The 20,142-nt window shown below is 38.6% G+C and overlaps 1 protein-coding gene across 1 annotated transcript in view; it reads right to left on the reverse strand.

Moving 5' to 3' along the window:
- The window catches only part of LOC146655518 (VPS10 domain-containing receptor SorCS3-like), a 50,561-nt gene extending 30,945 nt beyond the window's left edge, over window positions 1-19,616 (reverse strand). The window contains exons 1-2 of the mRNA XM_085427303.1: window positions 18,886-19,616; window positions 1,540-1,607 (exon numbers count right to left, since the gene is read on the reverse strand). Of these exons, the coding sequence (XP_085283429.1) occupies window positions 1,540-1,607; window positions 18,886-19,581 (764 nt within the window). The 5' untranslated portion in view covers window positions 19,582-19,616. The remainder of the gene's footprint in view (window positions 1-1,539; window positions 1,608-18,885) is intronic.
- Window positions 19,617-20,142: the final 526 nt, after the last annotated feature.

Genomic DNA, 20,142 nt, shown 5'->3' on the forward strand with positions numbered 1-20,142 from the left:
TTAATATTAAAAATTTAATGAGACAGATTTTAAAATAAATGTAAATAACAACCAGCTGTATTTAAACGCAATCAGAAATTTAGATCTGTTGCATGTAAAGACACTTGCACAAAACTGCTATCCACAAAAAGGGGCAGATGTGTTCATCATCTTGGTTCTCATATTTCTCCTCAGCACAAACGGCCAAACCAAGCTTCAGTTTTACCTGAGTGCCTCCAAATGTAATTTCACTGTATAATTGGATAGACACCCAGTGTCTGCTATCATTGTCTGTGCATTAACTTGAATCGTTCCGTTTGCTGTTGACATTGTTTTCAAAGCCTTACCCTAAACGCATTTGTATTTGTGCTTAAGTACTGCTTTCAGCTGGCATATCGCTCTTTGATTGCAGTGGTGGAAGTAAGCCTCTTAAACGATGTTACTATATTGTGATGTTTCTTGGGCAGGAGCGGCAGGCGTCTCAAAACACAAAAGGCACTTGATGCGTGTTTAGATGGCTTCTGTAAGTCATCCGTTGATCCGAACACTGCGTCTTGCCACCAACAGAGGCCTGCAGCTGTAGTCATAAATCATTTATTGTGTTATCACAGAAATCATTTACTCCCTTTTCTTTTCATAACATTCAAATCTCTGCTTTTCTAATACTCATACTAAGAACCTTTGTGCATCCCCGGAGGAACACTCTAATTTACTCGTGGTGCCATTGTTAAGCAGACACCTTGATGATGGAAGACCTCCTGTACACAATATGGGATTTCAAAATGTGTCAAGTCGGGTGTAAATCTTAGTGCCGCCTCTGGTGAAACAGATATTAATTTGAAACTCTATGCTTGGGGGACTGATGGTCTCTTTTTCACGTGTATTTCAGAATGAAATGAGTTCTCTGCAGGCTATGGCAGAGGTGAGAGAAAAGGCATATCAGAGGCTGGATTGGGCTCTATGGTATAATCCTTAATGAATTCCATTCTTATTTATGACCTGACAGGGCACTGTAACTCACCTCTCAATACATACTGAATGAAATTACTACGGCTATATAGCAGCAATTGCATGTCAATTGCTTCTGAAACAAAAGGTTACAGATGACAATCAATCAAAAACTCCATCACAAAGTTTCTAGGTCAGAGGAAAAGCACCACAGATCCAAACAGAGAATCCCTCAGATCATTCTTAAGGTTTATCTTTCAGAAATAGTCCTGCTGATGATGGACAGAAAATAGGTTGGGCCTTCTTTAAAAGGTTGTTGTGGTGCTAGTTGTGTTATTTATAGAACTCCAGCAAGCAAAAAGAGGATGGTACTTCAAGATGCTTTATTAAAACATACTTCATATTGGCTTCGAGTGAAACTTGATTGTTCGTATCCTAGCAAGGGAGAACACTATAAATCATGCTTACAGTATCCAGCACTCGATGAATATATTATTGTTGTTGTTCTTGGCTTGTGATTTTGCATTTTTATAAAATTCCTGCAGTGATACCGCAACCTTAATATTGGTATGCAAAGGAAAAGATAGCAGAGATTAAAAAAGGAAAACTTACCTCCAGAGTGAGCTCTCGGTAACACCCCCCAGATTGAAGTCATAGAGTTTAGTCAAGATCAGGATCACCTGCAACGTAACCACAACAGACATATTTAATTACAAGTCAAGATCTGCATTAAAAACCTTTGGCTCGGCAGCGCACATTATCTGTCTCCACCTAATGACTTGGAATAAATACAACATGTCCGCTACTTTTCTTTGCTAATAAATATCAGGCTCATACAGTATGTTAGCCCAATGACAAGTGATCCTCATGTTGTCAGGAAATGTCAGTCGACTAGTGGCAGGATCTGAAAAAAGAAATCCATGAAGGCTGTCAAGAGTTGTGTCTGTATCTCATGTGGAATGATACCTACATGACAGAAAACTCTGAACATAATTGTTCAGTGAACAATGAAAAGAAATGCAGTCAGTGGCTGCAATGCACCATCCTCTCTCATTTCCTTTTTTTTTAAACTTCAGCTTTGCTTTTACCTTCAAAACATTTAAGTACCTTGGCTGCAAAAGCACCAACAAATCTCAAATGCTGATGTTACATGTTGTTATTTTACTCTTTTTACTCATTGGAAGACGTCCAGTTCCAGTTTAGGTGGAACATTTGTTCTCTGGGGATGGTTGGACAATGTGTTTCTGGGGAAACAAAAATGCGGCCCATAAAAGCCTGTCAAGGCACAGAGGGCAGAGTGAAATGGTGTGCAAACGCATTATTGTCACTCCAATGGCATTATAAATGACTTCCCGTGGGGATGCTCATAACTCAGGATAGAAAGAGGGGTAGGGTAGAGAGCTTGGGGTGCTGTATGAATTGTGGGAGAAGGAATGGTAGATAATTACAATCAAAGACTAGAAAGATGACATAATATTGTGATTTTATTTAAAAAAAGCCATGAAAGATAGGTCAAAAGCTCAATTACAGTGAGTTTAAACGTATTAACCTTATGGGACCCATGGAACGACTCATTAAACCGTAAAAAGCCACACAAGACTCAGAGGAACAATGACACGTATCTAAGTCTGCTTTGAAAATGTTAAAACCCAATTGACCCACAATTTAGCCATCAAATGGCCACTGTGCATGGCTGGGACTATCTGCATTGCAGGTTAATTAACCAATCACACAGTGAGATAAGCATTTGCATAACTAAATGCACCATGTCTGCAAGGTCCAACGCTGGAGTCAGAATCAATTTGGAGCGCAGACTTAGTTAAATGGCTGTGATGTTAGTCCTAATTGCCTGCTTTGAAAAATAGATACAAGAGGAAAAACTGAGCCAAACTGTTGATCGTTTGTCTCTTCAGTTCTCTTTTGCTAACAACAATGAATCTGTGTCACGGGATATTATAAATACTACGAGGTAAATTGAATCTGGATTTGATTTTATCAGTGTCAGAACTAGAGCAGTTCATTCTTAACCACCGGCATTCAAACATCCAGCACAGCAAACGAATCGAGTGAACAACGATTAGATGTTCACAGTTTCGTGGGTTTCAATCATTTCTGCTGTCTTGCACGTGAATTCCAAATGAACCAAATGTACATAAATGTAGCTGGTGATGTAAAATAACCTTGATAAAAATAGCCCCAAATGGCAAAACTTGATAACGAAAAGCCTCTCTGCACCCAAGCTGTAATTGCCATTAGGAGCTCTCCCTTAACTGTTGTCAACGTGTTTGTGTGGTTGGCTCATTAACAAAAGCTGACCCACTGAAATGGGTCAGTGAAGATCTACCTCAGGGACCAACAGACTAGTGAGGCAGCTGACTGTTTGGATGATTTGTCCCTAAGTGGATACATCAAGAGTATATCACTGTAGACTGCACGTTCCCACATCTTCAGCGTTATTGATAGGCTGTGCATCTGTGACTCAAGTCAATAGGGAGCAACTACTATACATGCAAATGCCGAGACCAGTAGGGACAGCACATGACTTGCACACCAGATGTGTGACTTAAAGTATGAGAATGAAGGTGCATTAAACACGAAATTCTGCGAGTTTGTGGTGCAGCCTTGCATTTATGTAAATACCAGGAACAAACAAACACAAAATGGCTTCCAGAATTATTTTGAGCCTTCTAGGTAAATACAATTCTCCATGCATATCATTGCTCACTTGCATACATGAAATTAAGTAAGGACCCTGGAAGGCCAAAAGCAGTGCATTTATTCATGTTTATGTTTTATTGATGTGAGCAAAGAGAGCTTTGCCCCGGGAAAGTCAACCAATCATTTTTCAGATTGGCTCTCACCCTCCGAGGAGTTGGGTTTAGTCATCCTTTTATCCTAACATTCTATTCTTGTCGCAGTTTTTTCCTTCTTTGCTTCCTCTTTTCTTTCTTTCGTTCAATCTCACCTCATTTGTTTCTTTCTTCCTTATAGAACAGACTCTCCAATTACTTTCTTTATTTTTAATCCAGCATTTTTCGTTTGGCGACAGAGGAAAAAGAAAACATTAAAAGGCACACACAGACAGGTCGTTTTTGCCAAAGATTTGAACTCTTAGATGACTGAGTAAACAGCCTCCATGGCAACAAGTGTTAAAAGCCATAATTTAATTGTGATTATTTTTTTTAGCTTAATTCAAAAGACTTAGCAGCGAACAGATCCACCAGAGTTTTTCCTGCCTAATGGTTTAGTCACTCTAAAATAGAAATAGGTCAGAAACCTCATTTCAACTTGGAAAAATCAGTGGGTTACTTTGTGATTTCGTTCAGTTTTTTTGCTGTCAGAAGCCGATTGCATGTAGTAGCAGCCAGCTGTTTGCTCAGACGTTGAGCGTGCAACACCGTCAACCTCTGGGTTGGGTGACCGTTTTTGATTACAAGGTGACGATCATGGCCTGACTCAGATGTACTGCAATGACTTTCAGACAGATTAGTGAAGGTTTGGAAATAGCTCACATGATGCAATCAATCTTAGTAATGCACGGATAAGCTCAACTCGTCTGCAAAGCATCTCTTTGCAATGGAGCACTCAACTCAACTAACTACTTGAGTCGATTGTTTAGATATTTTTTGTTTATATTCCTACATAAAAGCAAGGTTACTGAGTGTCTTTGTAATTTTTGCTGATCCTGCAGCCATCCTGCAGCAACTATGTCACTATTTGTGGAGCGATTTCTGAAGTTTCACAACTATGAGGTTCTTGGTGGAGTCTGAATGTGAGGAGTGTCTGTGAATGTCAATATCTGTGTCTGTAGATGGCAACAGACTTAACGCTCCCAACTTAACCACATTCAATCTCAAACTTAAAGCAGACTGATAGCAGACTGACTCTGTCCTACCACGTTATTGCCTGAATCAGAAAAGGTTCGAAGACAGCAATGTACTGCGAGTGTTCACAGACCTGGTCCTCATCTCATCAGATCAAAAGTTAATTTTCCGCAATTGAAATAATGCATCTTTGGATGCCACCAAAAATTTCTCTGCTCAGGAAAAACCCTGCCTACGCATTCAACTTGCACATCTGTGCAGGCCAGACAGCATATGCAATGACAGCCTGTGGACTGAATCATGTCTCTACAAATTCCATATCAATCCAACTTTTGTTTTAAGCGAAATGGTCAAATTTGAATGTGCTTCAGTGGGACATGAGAGGCATCTGAACATAGTTGGTGGGCAGAATATTTTCTACACAACTCGCAATTTAGGTATGAATCATCTCTTTGTACTGTACTGAAAAATGGCTATTAATAAAATAAAATAAAATAGACTGTTGCTGCACATCAACACAGTTATTTTGTGATTTCTAGCACCAAGCTTCAAATGGAACCTGTTGCTTATTCAGCCCCAAGTAAAGCATAATTAGGCTGGCACCCCTCAAATATTGTTTCTGCCTAATTGGGTAGTCAAGGGAAGCAAAGGAACCCTTACTCTAAACATCACACCTCCAGACTGTTATTTTTCTGCTCAGGAGTAACACATCGCGGGAAGTAGAAACAATCTTTAGAAATGCGAGAAATGAATCCACTTTCATGTGGATCTGGTGCTGTTTTTGAACATAACTAGAGGGGACAACAAGGAGCTAAATTAATTTCCAAGGGACCCCCAAAGTTGATACCAGTGAGTGATGTAAGGTTCATTGTAATAACTCAGCTAGCGGCTGATGCTCACCGAAGCACTGACATATCTCTATTTTGTTACTTACCTTTAGCCTCTGCAAAGTTCACTGCTACAATGACACACATTTACATTTTCATGAATACACATAAGCTTTGTATATTGTACTGCAGGGTAAACATTCATACAGTGAGCGAGCCATCTCCTGGGAGTGACCCCCGTCTATCTGAGCCACAAACGTCTAACAACTCACTGGAATATTTCAACACTAATGGAATTATTTTCATGCATTAGATATTTTATTTTAAAACCAAAATATGCCACCTCTCTCTGACAGCTGTCAGGAGGTCAGTTTTGTGATCTCCCAAAAGAGTAAAAGTGGTTTTTGAATCCATCAAGTGACTGAGTAAGACATAATCTGACAAGCCTTGCCTTAACTGGCATGCAAGTAGATACATGTGTACAGTCTTCTCTAAGAGCTTTTCATGTGTCCAGCTGTAATAAGTAATATGACAGTGCAGACTTGAGAAGCGTCAGACTGGGTTTGAGGTCGTTTAGGAATGACGTCAACGTTGGAGAGTTTGGTGATTTTTTTCCTTTTTTTTCACTCATTTTTTCACTCGTCTCTTTCGCCTCAGTCCAACCGGTCGAGGCAGATGGCTGCCGTCGCTGAGCTTTGCTCCGCCTGAGGTTTGCTCTGCCTGAGGTTTCTTCCTGTTAAAACTGGATTTTTCCCCCCACACTGACACAAAGTGCTTGTCATAGGGAATAATCGGGTTTCTCTCTTTCTATGTAATATTTTACCCTACAATGTCAAGAGCCATGATTTCATTTGACTTCCTGATTTGGCTATTACTCACCATTTTTACCTTATTTTGTGCTCAACAAAGTGTGTGTCATTGAAGATTTTCAACTTAAATATTTCATTCATTAAGTGTTTTAGGTGATTTTTTTGAGCAAGGGAAGAATATTTTCATAGAACAACAACACATAGAGATTTATAACAAGTATCAGCTCAGTGTCCAACACCACGCAACTTTTCTGTTTTGTTTCACAGCTCTCAAAGCACCGTTTTTGGCAGCAGTGGGCAGCTGTTTACAGTGAAAAACCTCCAACACACTCCTGCACAGCAGCTCAGCAGCAAGCAAAAGATAGAAACAGTTAGTGCTTAGCTTTTTCACAAGCAACAGATAGAAACAGTTAGTGCTTAGCTTTTTCACAAGCAAATAGATAGATATATGCCTTTATGCTAAAAATGTATTAGTATCGTTGTAGTTTTAAGTCTCATGTTGTAGTTGTTTGAACCAGGTGGTGCTGGTCCCAAAAATTCTGGATCATTCAAGCCATAGCAGAAAGGTTACTCCAGCAAAATAGACGACATGCAAAGAGAGAAATCCAAGAAAGGTGAGAACTGGTGAAAAAAATCACTGGTTGACAACAAATATAAAATAAGCTGTATCATAATGAAAAGCCTGATCTATTGTTGCTGACTGAGAACACCCTCGTCATTCTGATTTTGAACTGATGCCCTCAGGTCGATGTTCTAGGAAGCCTCGAGCTAGTAAAATGCTTTATAAGGGAATCATTTGTGCCAAAAACAATAAGTATACTGAACAACAAGATACTGCAGTGTATTTCGGTTATACTGAAGTTTTATGTATGTACTATATATGTATGAAAGTGTGCTGATAATTATCAGTATTTTTCTTAATTATAAATTGATTTGTGACTGATGTGAACAATAAGGGTACTCTATTGTATTCTATTCTAGTCTGTTCTATTCTATTATTTCTGCAAATGGAGCCTGGGTAAGCTATGCCTAGCTTTTACAAAATCCCATTCAGCATTTACATAATTTCATACCCGTGTCACCCCATCCACAGGCACTCTCTATGCTCTTTCAAATAAGAAGCAATGGAAGTGGTTTGAAAGAGGTGAAAAATGTACAACACCTTGGGGTGAGCCATATCTAACCAATATTGATGATCCGCAGAGACCCCCTAATGCATTCAGGCTATTATCAAACACCAAAAGCTGGTGAATACAGCAAGCTGGAACTCTCTGCTCTACCTAACTCCACTCCATTCCTGTTCAGGCAAATGCAATCTTGAAGACATAAAAATAAAGTCTGTTTCATTTGTTGTTAAGCTCATTAGATTCTCAACTTCATTAAGGAAATAAAGACAAAAGCCAAGGGCAACAAAGAGTAATTTGAGTAATTTGACAAAGACTGCTTTCTTTAAGTCAACTACCTAATTAATATCCTTGATCTCCTACCTACACTGAGCACATTTCAGGTTTGCTGCAGACTATCGCTTTTAACATTCATCTCCTGTGCTTTGTGGGGGGGAAAGACCTCCATCAAAGCACAAGAAAAAATATTGCTGTTTTGTGTCTTTTGTTGAGCCAAATGGGACTACCAGTGTAGTTGTAGTAAGTCATCCGTGTATCAAAATGAGCTCATCTCTTTTGTTCCACAACAGATTCAACAAAGTAGTCATAAAACGTTTTCCTTTTTTTTTTGGCTAAGATTAAAGATTAATATATTCATGCATCCATTAGAAATTATCTGATGCAAACACCTGCAGAGAAAAGAAATACAGTATTGGTTGCAAATTTGCATAAATTTCTTTAAGGCTTGACAGCAATGAGGGCAAAATCAAGATGCACTGCAAGTGGGTGGAGGGAAGAAAAACACAACATCTTGATTGTGGCTCTGGGAGGACATCTCCAAAGTAGAGCACTTAGTAGAGACAAATGTCTTTTAAGAAAAATTGTGAGGTCCAAGAGAGGCCTTACTCTGTCCTCATCTTAATTGTGCACCAAATTGATTGTTTGTACTTTTGTGGGGGAAAACATACTCCAGGGGATGATGCTTTCATCAAGTAAACCCCCGCAAAATGTCCCTTGTGCATTAGTCTGCTGTTTCTATGTTTGCTTATCCACTAGACTTTTGAGCTTTGGTCATGTAACCCTGATGCTTCGAGCTTGAGAGGTTTCACCAATCAATTCAGTCCATTAAGAAGGGGGAAATGAATGAAATGGGCAGAATATAAAAGGGTTTCACTTCAATGCAGCTCTATTGTGAGGAGATTTTGTGAACATGTTGTACTTTTTTTCTTGCTAACAACAATACACAATAAACTGTGCTGTTTGTCCTTAATAAGATAAAAGGTTGTGATAGATCTGCTTCAATCTTTTTTTTAAAAAGAAAGTTTGGGGTAAGAAGTCATTGAAATACGTTTAATGGACTGGATATGAAAATATAAACTGTCATGGTTTTTTCTTCCTTATGTTTGATGTTGTTATGCCACGATGCACTGTGGTTTCCTCTAAAAAGGTGGAAAACAAGGAACACAGCATTCAAGGACAGATTTGATTGCAATTTTAGAAGTCATTTAAATGTTTCGACACGTTTAACAAAGTTTTAGTCCCATCCCATGCAATCTAAAATTAATTTGATGCATTGTAAGTGGTGTAGAGAGCCAAAAAAAAAAAAAAAAAAACCCTGATATTTGCATTTTTCTCTTACAGGGTTTTGGCATGTGCTTCTCTTGATTGCTCAGATTTAGAGTTCATAGGTTGAAGGTACAGTTGCATGTTGTCTGTGCATTATCATCTTATTCATTAAGCCACAGAAAACAACCAAGTCTGACGATTAATATGATTATTAGATGAAATATGGTAATATAAAATGTAATACTAAATGAAAAGTTCCCCCAAAATCAAAACTACTATTTTCATTTTGGAGAACTTTGTACAGTCTAATGCCATCTAGGCATTTCTTCCAGTGTCTTCTGTTCTCTCACAGCTTTGGCTCCTAATGGCTCAGCTTCTGCCTGGAGGGGTCTGAGCTAGAGCCAAAGGCGGTAGTTAGTCCAAATTGAGATTTTGGAAGAGAGAAGCCCTCCACCTAAAATGACCCCCTTCACTGCCAAAAGTGCTGAGACTCAGCTCGTGAGCTAAATGTGTCCCACATATAATTTTGTCTTTCTTCCCCTCTTGCTTATTTGCATTTTTCATAATGCAAAGAGAGTAAACTGGTAAACATTAGTTTTAATAAAAATTAAATGCATACACTACGCGTTTTCTTTGCCAATGATACTTTTTAAGGAATAAAGTCCTGCCAAGATCATGTTTGATAGGAAAGTTCTTTTCCAGAAAGTAATGTGCTATGTTCCTCTTTTTCTTCTTTCCTATTTTTTTTTGCCTGTACAAATACTGTACCGAAGTGCTTGTAATACAGTACAGTACAAATATAGTTTGAGCTGTTTAGTTGTAAATATCTTGTGTTAATTTGGCTTATATTTACCCTGACAAAAAGTTGTAAATACAGTCTAGCAAATCAGGCCCTTCTCCTCATTATTATGATAAAGACTGACAGGGGGATGAGCTCGGTGGGTTTCAGCGCCAAATGTTGTTTCCAGTTCATTTGAGAATAATTATGTTAATAAAACAAAAGATCAACCCGTTGCTCTTTTTTAAAAATTGCATCCATATTCAGCCGTGGAGTGTAACACTCGAGGTAAGCCAAAACAGTTTCTTCCGTAGAGAAAACTTCGGGTGTTTTACAATAATTTCTTTTTAGTATTGGCTCGTGAATCTGGATGTTCAAAGCGCAGGACTTTGACACCAGAGACTGGGCTTTTCTGATAGACAATACAAACAGTTTGAAACCCCCTAATCATAGCCATAGTCTCTGATAACTGTTAACAGAGTAAACAAGTGAGATATTCAAATCACTGGTGATTTGACTGGTGGTTTTTCTAAAACTAAAATCCAAGAACAGCATTTTTTCCTAACATCAAAACTAACAAGGAGCTGCCTGTTTATCACCACGCAAAGGTTTTAGCATGCTTTGATTGCAACATGTAGATATTTTGTACATATTTTGTACATTGTAAGAAAAGAATGAATTGTGTGGTCAATGTATTGTCATTTCAAAGTGTCAACATTTTGTGAGCTGACAGATAGGTTAACAATTCTTCTCATGCTGGTGACTAAAACCATGTGATGTGTATTATTTCTGTTTCAAAGCACACTACCAATTTATAAATAAACATAAGGTTCAACATAGTGGCAGTTTTGCCTATTATGTTGGCCATGTATAAATGCATCCATCCAGTCATTTTCTTCCTCATATGCAAGGTTACAGTGGGTTGTCACAGGAGAGAGTTAGTTTGTTGCAGGAATAATGCTTTATTTACAGTACTGTGATTGTGTCCACATGCTGAGGTATTTGCCTACAGAGAGGCTATAGAGAAAGGTTTTCAGCCAATGCAAATGTGCTCCCCTTCAGTCCTCCAGAATCCCAAGTGCACTTTGCTGAATGTGGATGCCACTGTGCATTTGTTGAAAGTTTATGATTTGACAGGAAAGAGACCCACGGTGTAGTTCAGCAAGAAGGAGAGAAGTGCCAAAATCCCAATCAAAGATCAAAAAATACAGTATGAAAACTACAGACAGCAGCTGCAGTGAGCAGCTCCTTTTTTTTTTTTTTTTTCACTGTTTTTAACACACTGCTTCACTTCAGCTCTTTCTATATGATAACTTTGCTCTTCTCTGTGGCTAGCTGATGGACCAAAAAAAACACCACAACCAAGAGTAGCCCACAGGCTTGATTCTGCCTCCATCTGAGTATAGATGTTCTCTGCAGGTAGATGGGCAGTCCACAGTTACCAGCAGACTGCAAATGTGCTACCACCTGTGAGCCATAATTTCACCACAACACAACAGCCTTCAGCCACACATCTATGGCCAATTTAGAATCTCCAGTTAACCTATAATGCATATCTCTGGACTGTTGTAGACAATGCCACAGGCACAGAGAGAGCATGCAAACTCCACACAGAAAAGCCTGAGCTAGCCAATTCAAACCAAAGACCTATTGTTACATTCTCAACTACTTTTCTTGTTGCTGCAGCAAGAGTAGAGCTACATACAACCAATATAATAAAATTTCCATTACTTCTGGGCGGCAAATTAAGCCATTAAAAGAAGCAAAAAAAAAGACAGAAATGGATAGGATTATAAATTAAAGATGGTCATTTAAACATTCTGAACAGCACTGTTTAATTATAAGTGTGTGTCAAAATCATCGTAAAAAATCAGGGCTTACAAGTTGTTTGCTTTGGCTTCAGAGGATGTGAAATGATCACCATAGTAAAGCTAGAACATAATTAGATTTTATTTAGCTATTAAAATAATTTAGTCTCATTCACAGACATTTATAATGATGGCAGTTCAAATGTGTTCAAATACAATCATTAACTCACATAAATGATGTGTAGATCCTGTCAAGTCTTGTCACCATTTCTGCCATTATTTTGATCCATATTTATTTGCCCATTTATACAGCTTCCGAATTTGACAATAAGTCACTTTTTTTTGTTGGTTTTTTTCTTTGCAAAAGCAAGGCGTCATTTAAAATGATTTGTTACAGGAAACCAATTGAGAGAGTACTCTGTTTTCTAAATGTGTCATTTTGTGTTTGGAAGTTTTCCATCATCTCCATTGATTGCACAGTGTGTGTGGCGCTCAAGGGTTGGGTCCTTTGCATCTCGCTTGATCGGGAAAAAAACGTTTTCCTCCTGCAACTAATGCATTCCTGTCACTGTAACCAGCCAAGTCAAGCTATTATTTAAGCTGAGTGCCACCTGAGCAATCCCAGTCATCTTTAAACGTGACAGTACCGTCTGTGTTTCTTCTGGTAATTGCAAATCCCAGCAATTCCCAACACACAGTTTGATCAAACTTGTTTTGTGTATCAAGAAGAATAAAACTGAAAACTAAATTAGCCTTGACCTTTAGACATACAAAGTTTTAAAAAGGCACAGTTTGTGTTAGCTCGGTCTCTATGTTAATTAATAAATTTGTCTCCCAATCTGAATATCAATTTTATGATTTTCTCCAATCAGAAAACGCATAAATTTGCTTTTATAACCTAATCACAGTTATATCTACCTCACTGCAGTTATTAAAGCTAATTAATCACATGCAAACCTGTCAAGTATGATTCTGCACCCGCTTTGTCTCTTTGATTAAAGCTGAAAAATAAAACGTGTGCATGTGTTAGTCTTGCACAAATAACGAGAGAGCGAGGTCAAATCAAGTAATGACAGTGTGCTTGAACATACAACTGATGGCAGGCCTTTATTTGCTGCTTAAAATGCACTTTGTGAGGCAAATTTAAATTCTGAGTGCTGAGGAAGTGCTGAGAGGATATGTTGATGTGATGCATTATGGTCCCTGAGCACAAATGATTCATGAAAAAAAAAGGGGGCACACATTCATGTCATTTGTGGAGTAAAAACTGGGATTTCAATGAATTATTACTACATCGAGGTAGAGACTTGTAGCCTGTGCGCTATAAAATAAACTGAGACAAAAGGAAATAACAATGCGAATGCTGCCTTTTTCTCCAGAAATGTTTAAAAATTGCCCATCCAACCCTGAGAAATTGTAAGGGTTTTTTTTTTTGTTTTTTTTGTTTGTTTTTTTTTGTGTGTGCCAAATATCAATCTGCCTCTAATAGAGGGCAGAGCTCCAACCACAGCCATAATCATAGATGTTCTGAAGTATGGGGATGGTTAGGTGCTTAAAAAGGCCTTGATCTTTACTTGAGAGCCATTTTCTATCATTAACATTAGCTAACATACCTGTTTGCAGCTAGAGAACACTTTTGATTGCAAGGCAACTGCACAAGTTACCTGGTAGAAGGCGACCAGTCTCCGAACAGTGGTGGTCTGCAATCACTAAGTAGTGAATGTGAATTTCTGTTTAATGTGAATTTCTGTGTATCCAGACAACAACAACTTTGCAACAGAGGACAATTTAAGAATATTTTTTTGCCTTATTTATCCCAATTAATCACCATATTATCACAAGTGATTGCTGACTGACTCCATTATATTGCTGTTTTTTTTATTGCACCATCTTGACACACCAAAATCACTCTGAAAACAGCAGCCAGCTGCAAGTGATCCGGATCCAATCCTTTGTGTTTAAAGCAACCATTTTAAAGATAATGAGCTTGCACGTTCATTGCACACGCTGGCAATAATTTTGATCATGCCGTAGTATCCAACCACCGTTTTCCATGGTGTGACTACAGCATAAGTAACATAGCTGTTTTAGCTAACATAGCTTTGTTGGCTAATGTGCCTGTCACAGCAGACCAAGAGTTACATACACACTCATTAAACACCATTAACCTATAATGCATATCTCTGGACAGTTGGAGACAATGCCAAAGGGCACAGAAAGAGCATGCAAACTCCACACAGAACAGTAACAGAAATGTGCTATCCAAAATAACAAGTTTTAAAAAGGGAAAAAACAACAACAAAACATTTTTACAGATGATAATACTCCTGAAAATCTTTTCATTGTCACTGCAATTTAATGCTATCTTTCAGTAATTGTTATGAGTTGTTACGGACATGCTTTGCATTTATAATTACTGTGGATTTATCTCACCCAGCCTAAGTTGTCCATGGAGATTGCTTTTTTGACTAAATTTGGACTAAACGACTGTCATGATCTTTAAAAAGAGAACCCTTTATGTCTAAAGTTGGTTTAAAGGTAAAAGATCAAAAGTAATTTGTTTCAGTCTATTGCTGGACTTGAATTCATGTTTATCCTCCTGAACATTTTCTGTTGATTAGAGGTCACATTTTAACATTGTTTAGAAATTTGGCAAAGTCATCTTCAGTATGTTTTCAATGGGTTTTTGCTGGGTTGAACAGTAGCACAAGCACTTCTATGCTGATAATTTGATTCAAGCCATCAAAGCAGTCCTCTGCACAGGCTGGCAAAGTACTTGTATGCAGGTATACTAAGAGAAGCTAAATTAAATATTTTTTACCTTGCAAAATGTCATGATGTCTCTCTGGATTTATACTATCCAGTGTCATTTCAGCTCTCTACCGATCTGGAATGAGTTTTATTCCCTTTGTTAATACAAATTAAACCTAGGGATGTGTAATAAGTCAGCTAGATGACTGCTAAGTGGTTGTGGCCATCACTCAACAGGAAAATAAGATGTGGTTAATGTGATTTTAAAAAAAGATTCTCAAATGAAAATAATGTAGGGCTTTTTTTCTTGACAATTTTTAACTTGGTGCATTAAATTGTGTTCAATTTCGCCTTTTTTCCCCCATTTATGTTTTCCTTGTACTCTTTTAGAGTAGTTACTTAGTCTAAGTGTTACTCATATTTAATCACTAGTTCCAGGAACATTCTCACAATATTCTTTTTTACAACACAGCAGCACATTTTCTATGCAATAATGCAGAGGATGGCATCAGAGGAAAATGGAATATGGTCAATAGCTCATAAATGTGGCATTATTAACCGGTCTTAATACCATGGGAAATAGCTGGACTTGGATCTAATTACCTTTTATTTATAGCTCCACAACAACAATCTCCAATAAACTAGAAGCTCTGTGCCATCAGTACGAGTAAACCATAAACCATAGTAACCAGGTAACTGTGTCACACGCTCTGGTCACAACCAGTGGCTCGGTATTTCAGTGGGAACTAGACGGGTCTCTTTTTACACAGCCAACAAGACTGGTGCAGTTTCTATCACCATCTTACAATCACATCAGTGGACAGCACACCCCTAAAGACTTGAGACGGGCGGGATTAATGAACAGCCGTGTGGTGTTGACACCTCAAGGGACAAGCAGGTAAAGGACAAAAACGGCTGTTCGAAAAACTCTTTTATGTTGAATTTTATTCTCTCTTTTTTGTGCATTTTAAAACTCTAAATATACCATCTATGTTAAAATCAATTAGTAGGAAAAAAATGAAAAAAGAGACATAATTGAAAGAAAATATTAAGTACAAATTAAAGATTGAAGTGCTGCCAATATTATAATACAAAGTGTACCACAGGAGGGAAATAATTTGTACTTAAATGTGAGAACAACAGACAACTTTGATTTTCATCAAACGTTCAATGGATCAAAATCCCCTTAGCTAGCAATCGGGGGCAGGATGATGAAAAGTTCATGAAAAACAGGCCTTTTATCTGTCTCTTTGAGTGAGTATCGTAATGTTTTTTTTAATAGAGGAATTTTGCATGAAACTAGAACTGCAAAAGCAGAAAAGTTCTCTTGTTTGTGTACAATAGGAAAGTGAAATGTTGCAAGTTATGAGAAAATTTTAAAAGACACATTATAACTTTCCTCTTTATTTTATCTGAGAACCTCACCAGTGGCGGCTTTTTAATACACTTTTCATCATACTGTAACAGCACCAAACTCCAGTCAAACTCCCCTGTGAATTGGGAACCCATTACATTTGATTTTATGGATCAAGGAGCTCCCATGCAACCAGCTTTGGCATGTTAAATGGAATGGCTGTCTATCTAATGAACCAGTTTTAAACACGCGTGTCCCCAAGGGCCATGCCATTTCCTCCTTTTTATTGTCTATTTATTCTGATAAGATTATGTGCAACAATAACGGCCTTTCTCTGGTTAGGCATGCGTACAGCATGACTCAGGAGGCCAGTCTGATTCCCAATCAGCCGCTGCAATGGACGATGATGTTACAGAGCTGACAGATTGACTTGAGCCTTGCCACCTCACAAGAAACAATCCCCCCCCCCCCCCCCCCCAAAAAGAATTAATAAATAAATAAATAAAATAAGAGCTTAACAAGTCCAAAGGTGCCCAGTGGGATTTATAAAGAGCATGGCCCGTCCTAAAGCAAGTTTTTAACAGTAGCTTCATAGAGATGACCAGCTCCTTATTGTCATGGTATATATTTACTTTATTTACAATGACACACAGTATAATTTCTGAAGCAAATGCTCAGACGAAGTGAAGTCAATAAAGATACTCATTACTGTCTGCAGCTTCAACACAGTGTCCTAGTTTGGTCAGCTATCTGTGAGGAGCTTGGTCAATCAGGAGACTAAAATCATTTGGCTGCCAATAACTCCATGATCACCAGCTGGCTTGCACACTAAGACTTTTGCCTTCAGTGGGGTAGAGAGGGGGCTCTCTGCATCCCTTGAGTGTAGGATGTGGTGCAATGGCTGTTTAGAAAGATTACCAATAGCTTGAACACCCATGTGAGGAGAAGACTGAAATATTGATTTGCCATATAGGACCATCAACAGCCAAGTGTATTTATTAGTGTTTTTAATTAGTTTATTTTCTGTTTTTATGGCACACATCATTACAAATCATGAATCTTTTTTATCACCATCCCCATTCACATTCAGCACAGACTTAAGGAGTAAGAAACATGCACAGCCAATCGATACATGTAGCTAAGAACCATTCATTTCAAAGGGAATTAGTACATGTTTTATTCCCATGGTCGACTCCAATCAATGTTATCTCTCCTAAAATCAGAGACCAGAGAGCTATGACTTAGGCTTTGATGTCTCAGACAATCACTGAAATCTAATAATAGTTGAGAGACTGATTTGTGGACAGATTTTGGGGTTTTATGCAATAAAATTCTTTATCAAATCTGTACTCTGAGGATACCCCGCTGGAGTTTTCACCATCACCTTCTACATCTTTTTCATTTTACTCCCTGTGGAATTTTACATCTTGGTCAGATCACAGGCAAAGTCTTGAGGTGAATATTTGATAGAACTACCCCACACCACAGAAATGAAGTAATTTTCCTTCAAATGTCCCTGTAAGATTGGATTTATTATCAGTCATTTACATCTAATATAGCCTGAGCTATAACATCTAGTCATAAAATGCCATCAATCTAAACTCTACTGTTTCAGTCGTACTTTTGGGACCATGGAAAGGAGTTCAGACTGTATAAATCTCAAATGTTGACAGCTGCAGTGACAACCCCATCAGCGATAATCCAGTGAACAGTGTCCTGCAGTAGCAAAGGCCATCGTTGGTGAAGACATCTCAGACCAGAAGCATATTTCACATAGCAATCCATGAATCAACGTTATTATTAGTTATATTTCAGGACCTTCTTCAATGACCAACGTCTGTGATGCCTCTTATGTTATGACATACACCACAAAAGAAATTGCACCAGATAAGAAAACGCTTATCAGGAACATGCAAAATAATATAATTCACCAAGTGAAATATGTCTGCATTTTGGGATAACACATGAATATTTGCATTTTTTCTGGGACACAGGGATCTTTAGATGTGGTCTCAGACTAATGTTTCAGCCGCACACCCGTTTGCCCAGCAGACTAAGGTGACTCAAATTACCTGAAGTAAAAAATGCAGAGCAGCTCATTTCTTTTGAACAAGGCTGTTTGTAGTTTAAAGATCTTTGTTCCTGATAAATGCTGCCAGTTGAAAACATTTTTGCATGGTGGATATGTAAAGAGAGATAAAATCTCCATGGCTTTGTCTTTGTTATGGTAAAAAAAAAAGTGCATGTGCATTTAGCTGTGGTGTAGGTGTGTGTGTGCATTTGTGCGTCTATGTGCACGTTTGTGAGGATGTGGATGTGTGTGTTTGTAAGGGTGTGTGACTGTGATGCGGGCAATCTGGATGTTTACTGCAATGTCTTGTCATCCATTTAAATTGTGCATAGTCCCATCAAGACGTGTTGAAGTGCATCATACTGCAATACAGTATTTAGACGGGCAATTGAACAAGTATCAGCTAAGTGTGAGTAAATGTCAGTGACAAAAGCATGTTCAACTTGCCAAAAATGTCAGATAGTGTCTCATCAGCATCACATAAAGGGCCAGGTTGGACACAATCCTTTTTAATTGTAGCTACTACACCTTCCTGGAAGGCATTACTTGATTATTTCATAAATTATTAATGTGTTTTGATTGCTGCCAAACAGCCTGCACCTTCCCACGGCACTGTCACATCAAATTTACCTAAGGGGTTAACTGTTATTTTAAAGTTCAGGTGGCGAACAGTTTGTTGAGATAACCGATTCCATTACTGTTTGAAAAAACACGAGGGAATCCTCCAAGTGCACACTTATATCCATCTGGCGTCCAAGCAAACAGGCGCGCAATGCGCAAACACTAATAATCTCTTTATAGGTAATAAAAGAAAACACAATTGTGGTTAAATGCTCCAAGTTAAATGCTTTGTTAGAGTGGAATTTATTTGCAGGAACGAATTCTTTTTGTGCGCACGGAATCAGCTGTGCGTAAAAATGTGACAGATTGATGCGCATCGACTGAATAATAAAAACGTCTATATCAGGTAGAAACAAAGTTAAATATCACCAGTGTGTGGGGCATTTTTATGTTCTTTACACCTTTAAAAATATGATAAAGTGTATTTTTGTAAAACTGAAACTTACGCTGCTGTTGTGCCCGGACCAGTGCACCATAGCCTGGTTGTGTGCCGAGTCTCCCGACAGAGCAAAAGTAGAAGTGTCCAGGTGAGGTTCGTTCTGTCTCGGGTTTGACACTCTTGCTTCCTCTCCGCTGCGCCGATACTCGGGTCTTGCGCTGGAAACACCTTGGACAGTTTGCACGAATCTCTCTCTTGAATACGCTTCTCCACTTATACTCCTATCCACGTTTTCGTTGTATGTTGCGCCCACACTCCTCTTTGCCTTCTTTCTTCCGGCAGAAAATGTATTTTCTAACATTATATTCGCTTTGAATCGTCCTTCTTTGTCCTCGAAAATGTTATCATACTTTTTATCGGGAATGTTGAGACCGCTGCTATAGTTTGTTTTGATGTCGATCGGTGCCTCATTTCCACTCTGTGTTTCATTCCACACTTGCTGACCATGGTTTCGTTTCAAAGCCCCGGCTGTGTTTGTTTCATACGCGCTAAAAACTTTCGTGTTATTGTCGATTTTCAGTGAGACTTTGATTTCCGCCGATTTTCTGGCCACACGTGCGTCCAGTGGCGTTACATCCAGTCGATAAAATCTGTCGAGTTTTGTGGAAAAACTTATTTCCGCGCGAGCCACAAACTTGGGGTGAAAGGGGCAGAGCAACACCAAAGCCAAAAGAGAAAACCCCCAAAATGACCAAAGTGCCATTGTGGTCTTCCAAACTGACAGTCCACCAGTGGGGGGGAAATACAGAGAGCGGCAGAGCTGTTCAACTTCTAAAATATTCAAGGCATCATCTTTATGAGCAAGAAGCCATTCAGGAGACCCGCTCACGTCCAAGAATTTGTCAAAGTGAGGGACCAGTTTGGGAGGCGCTGCGCATCAGACAAACGCACCGACGGTGAGTGACTGCGGGAACGGTTGGAGCTCATTGTTCATGAGGACGTTTGAAGAAAGAAAACATTTATAACGCTGTAATCACCCGAAATCATTTCGAAATTATTCCACAATTCTATTGTGTTTTATTCAGTAACATCTTAGACTCTTTATGTTGCCTAAACCTGTGCAATTTGTCCAAAACAGAGCTTGAATGACTCAGAGCTGTTGACAGCAAAAGTAATTTGTGCTTTGCAGTACCCTGTTCATTCTGTGGCAACGTTTTGCCTTTGAAATGGCAGGGAAAAAAAACATCATTTGCTTGCATCAATCAACACCGGATTCACTTGTCAAATGTGCACGCGCGAGAGTAAGGGTGCGTTTGGGGGAAAT

The sequence above is a fragment of the Rhamphochromis longiceps genome, linkage group LG13 (assembly GCF_057381845.1).
Source record: "Rhamphochromis longiceps isolate RC_006_pf linkage group LG13, R_longiceps_female_GT1.1, whole genome shotgun sequence".
NCBI classification, from domain to species: Eukaryota; Metazoa; Chordata; class Actinopteri; order Cichliformes; family Cichlidae; genus Rhamphochromis; species Rhamphochromis longiceps.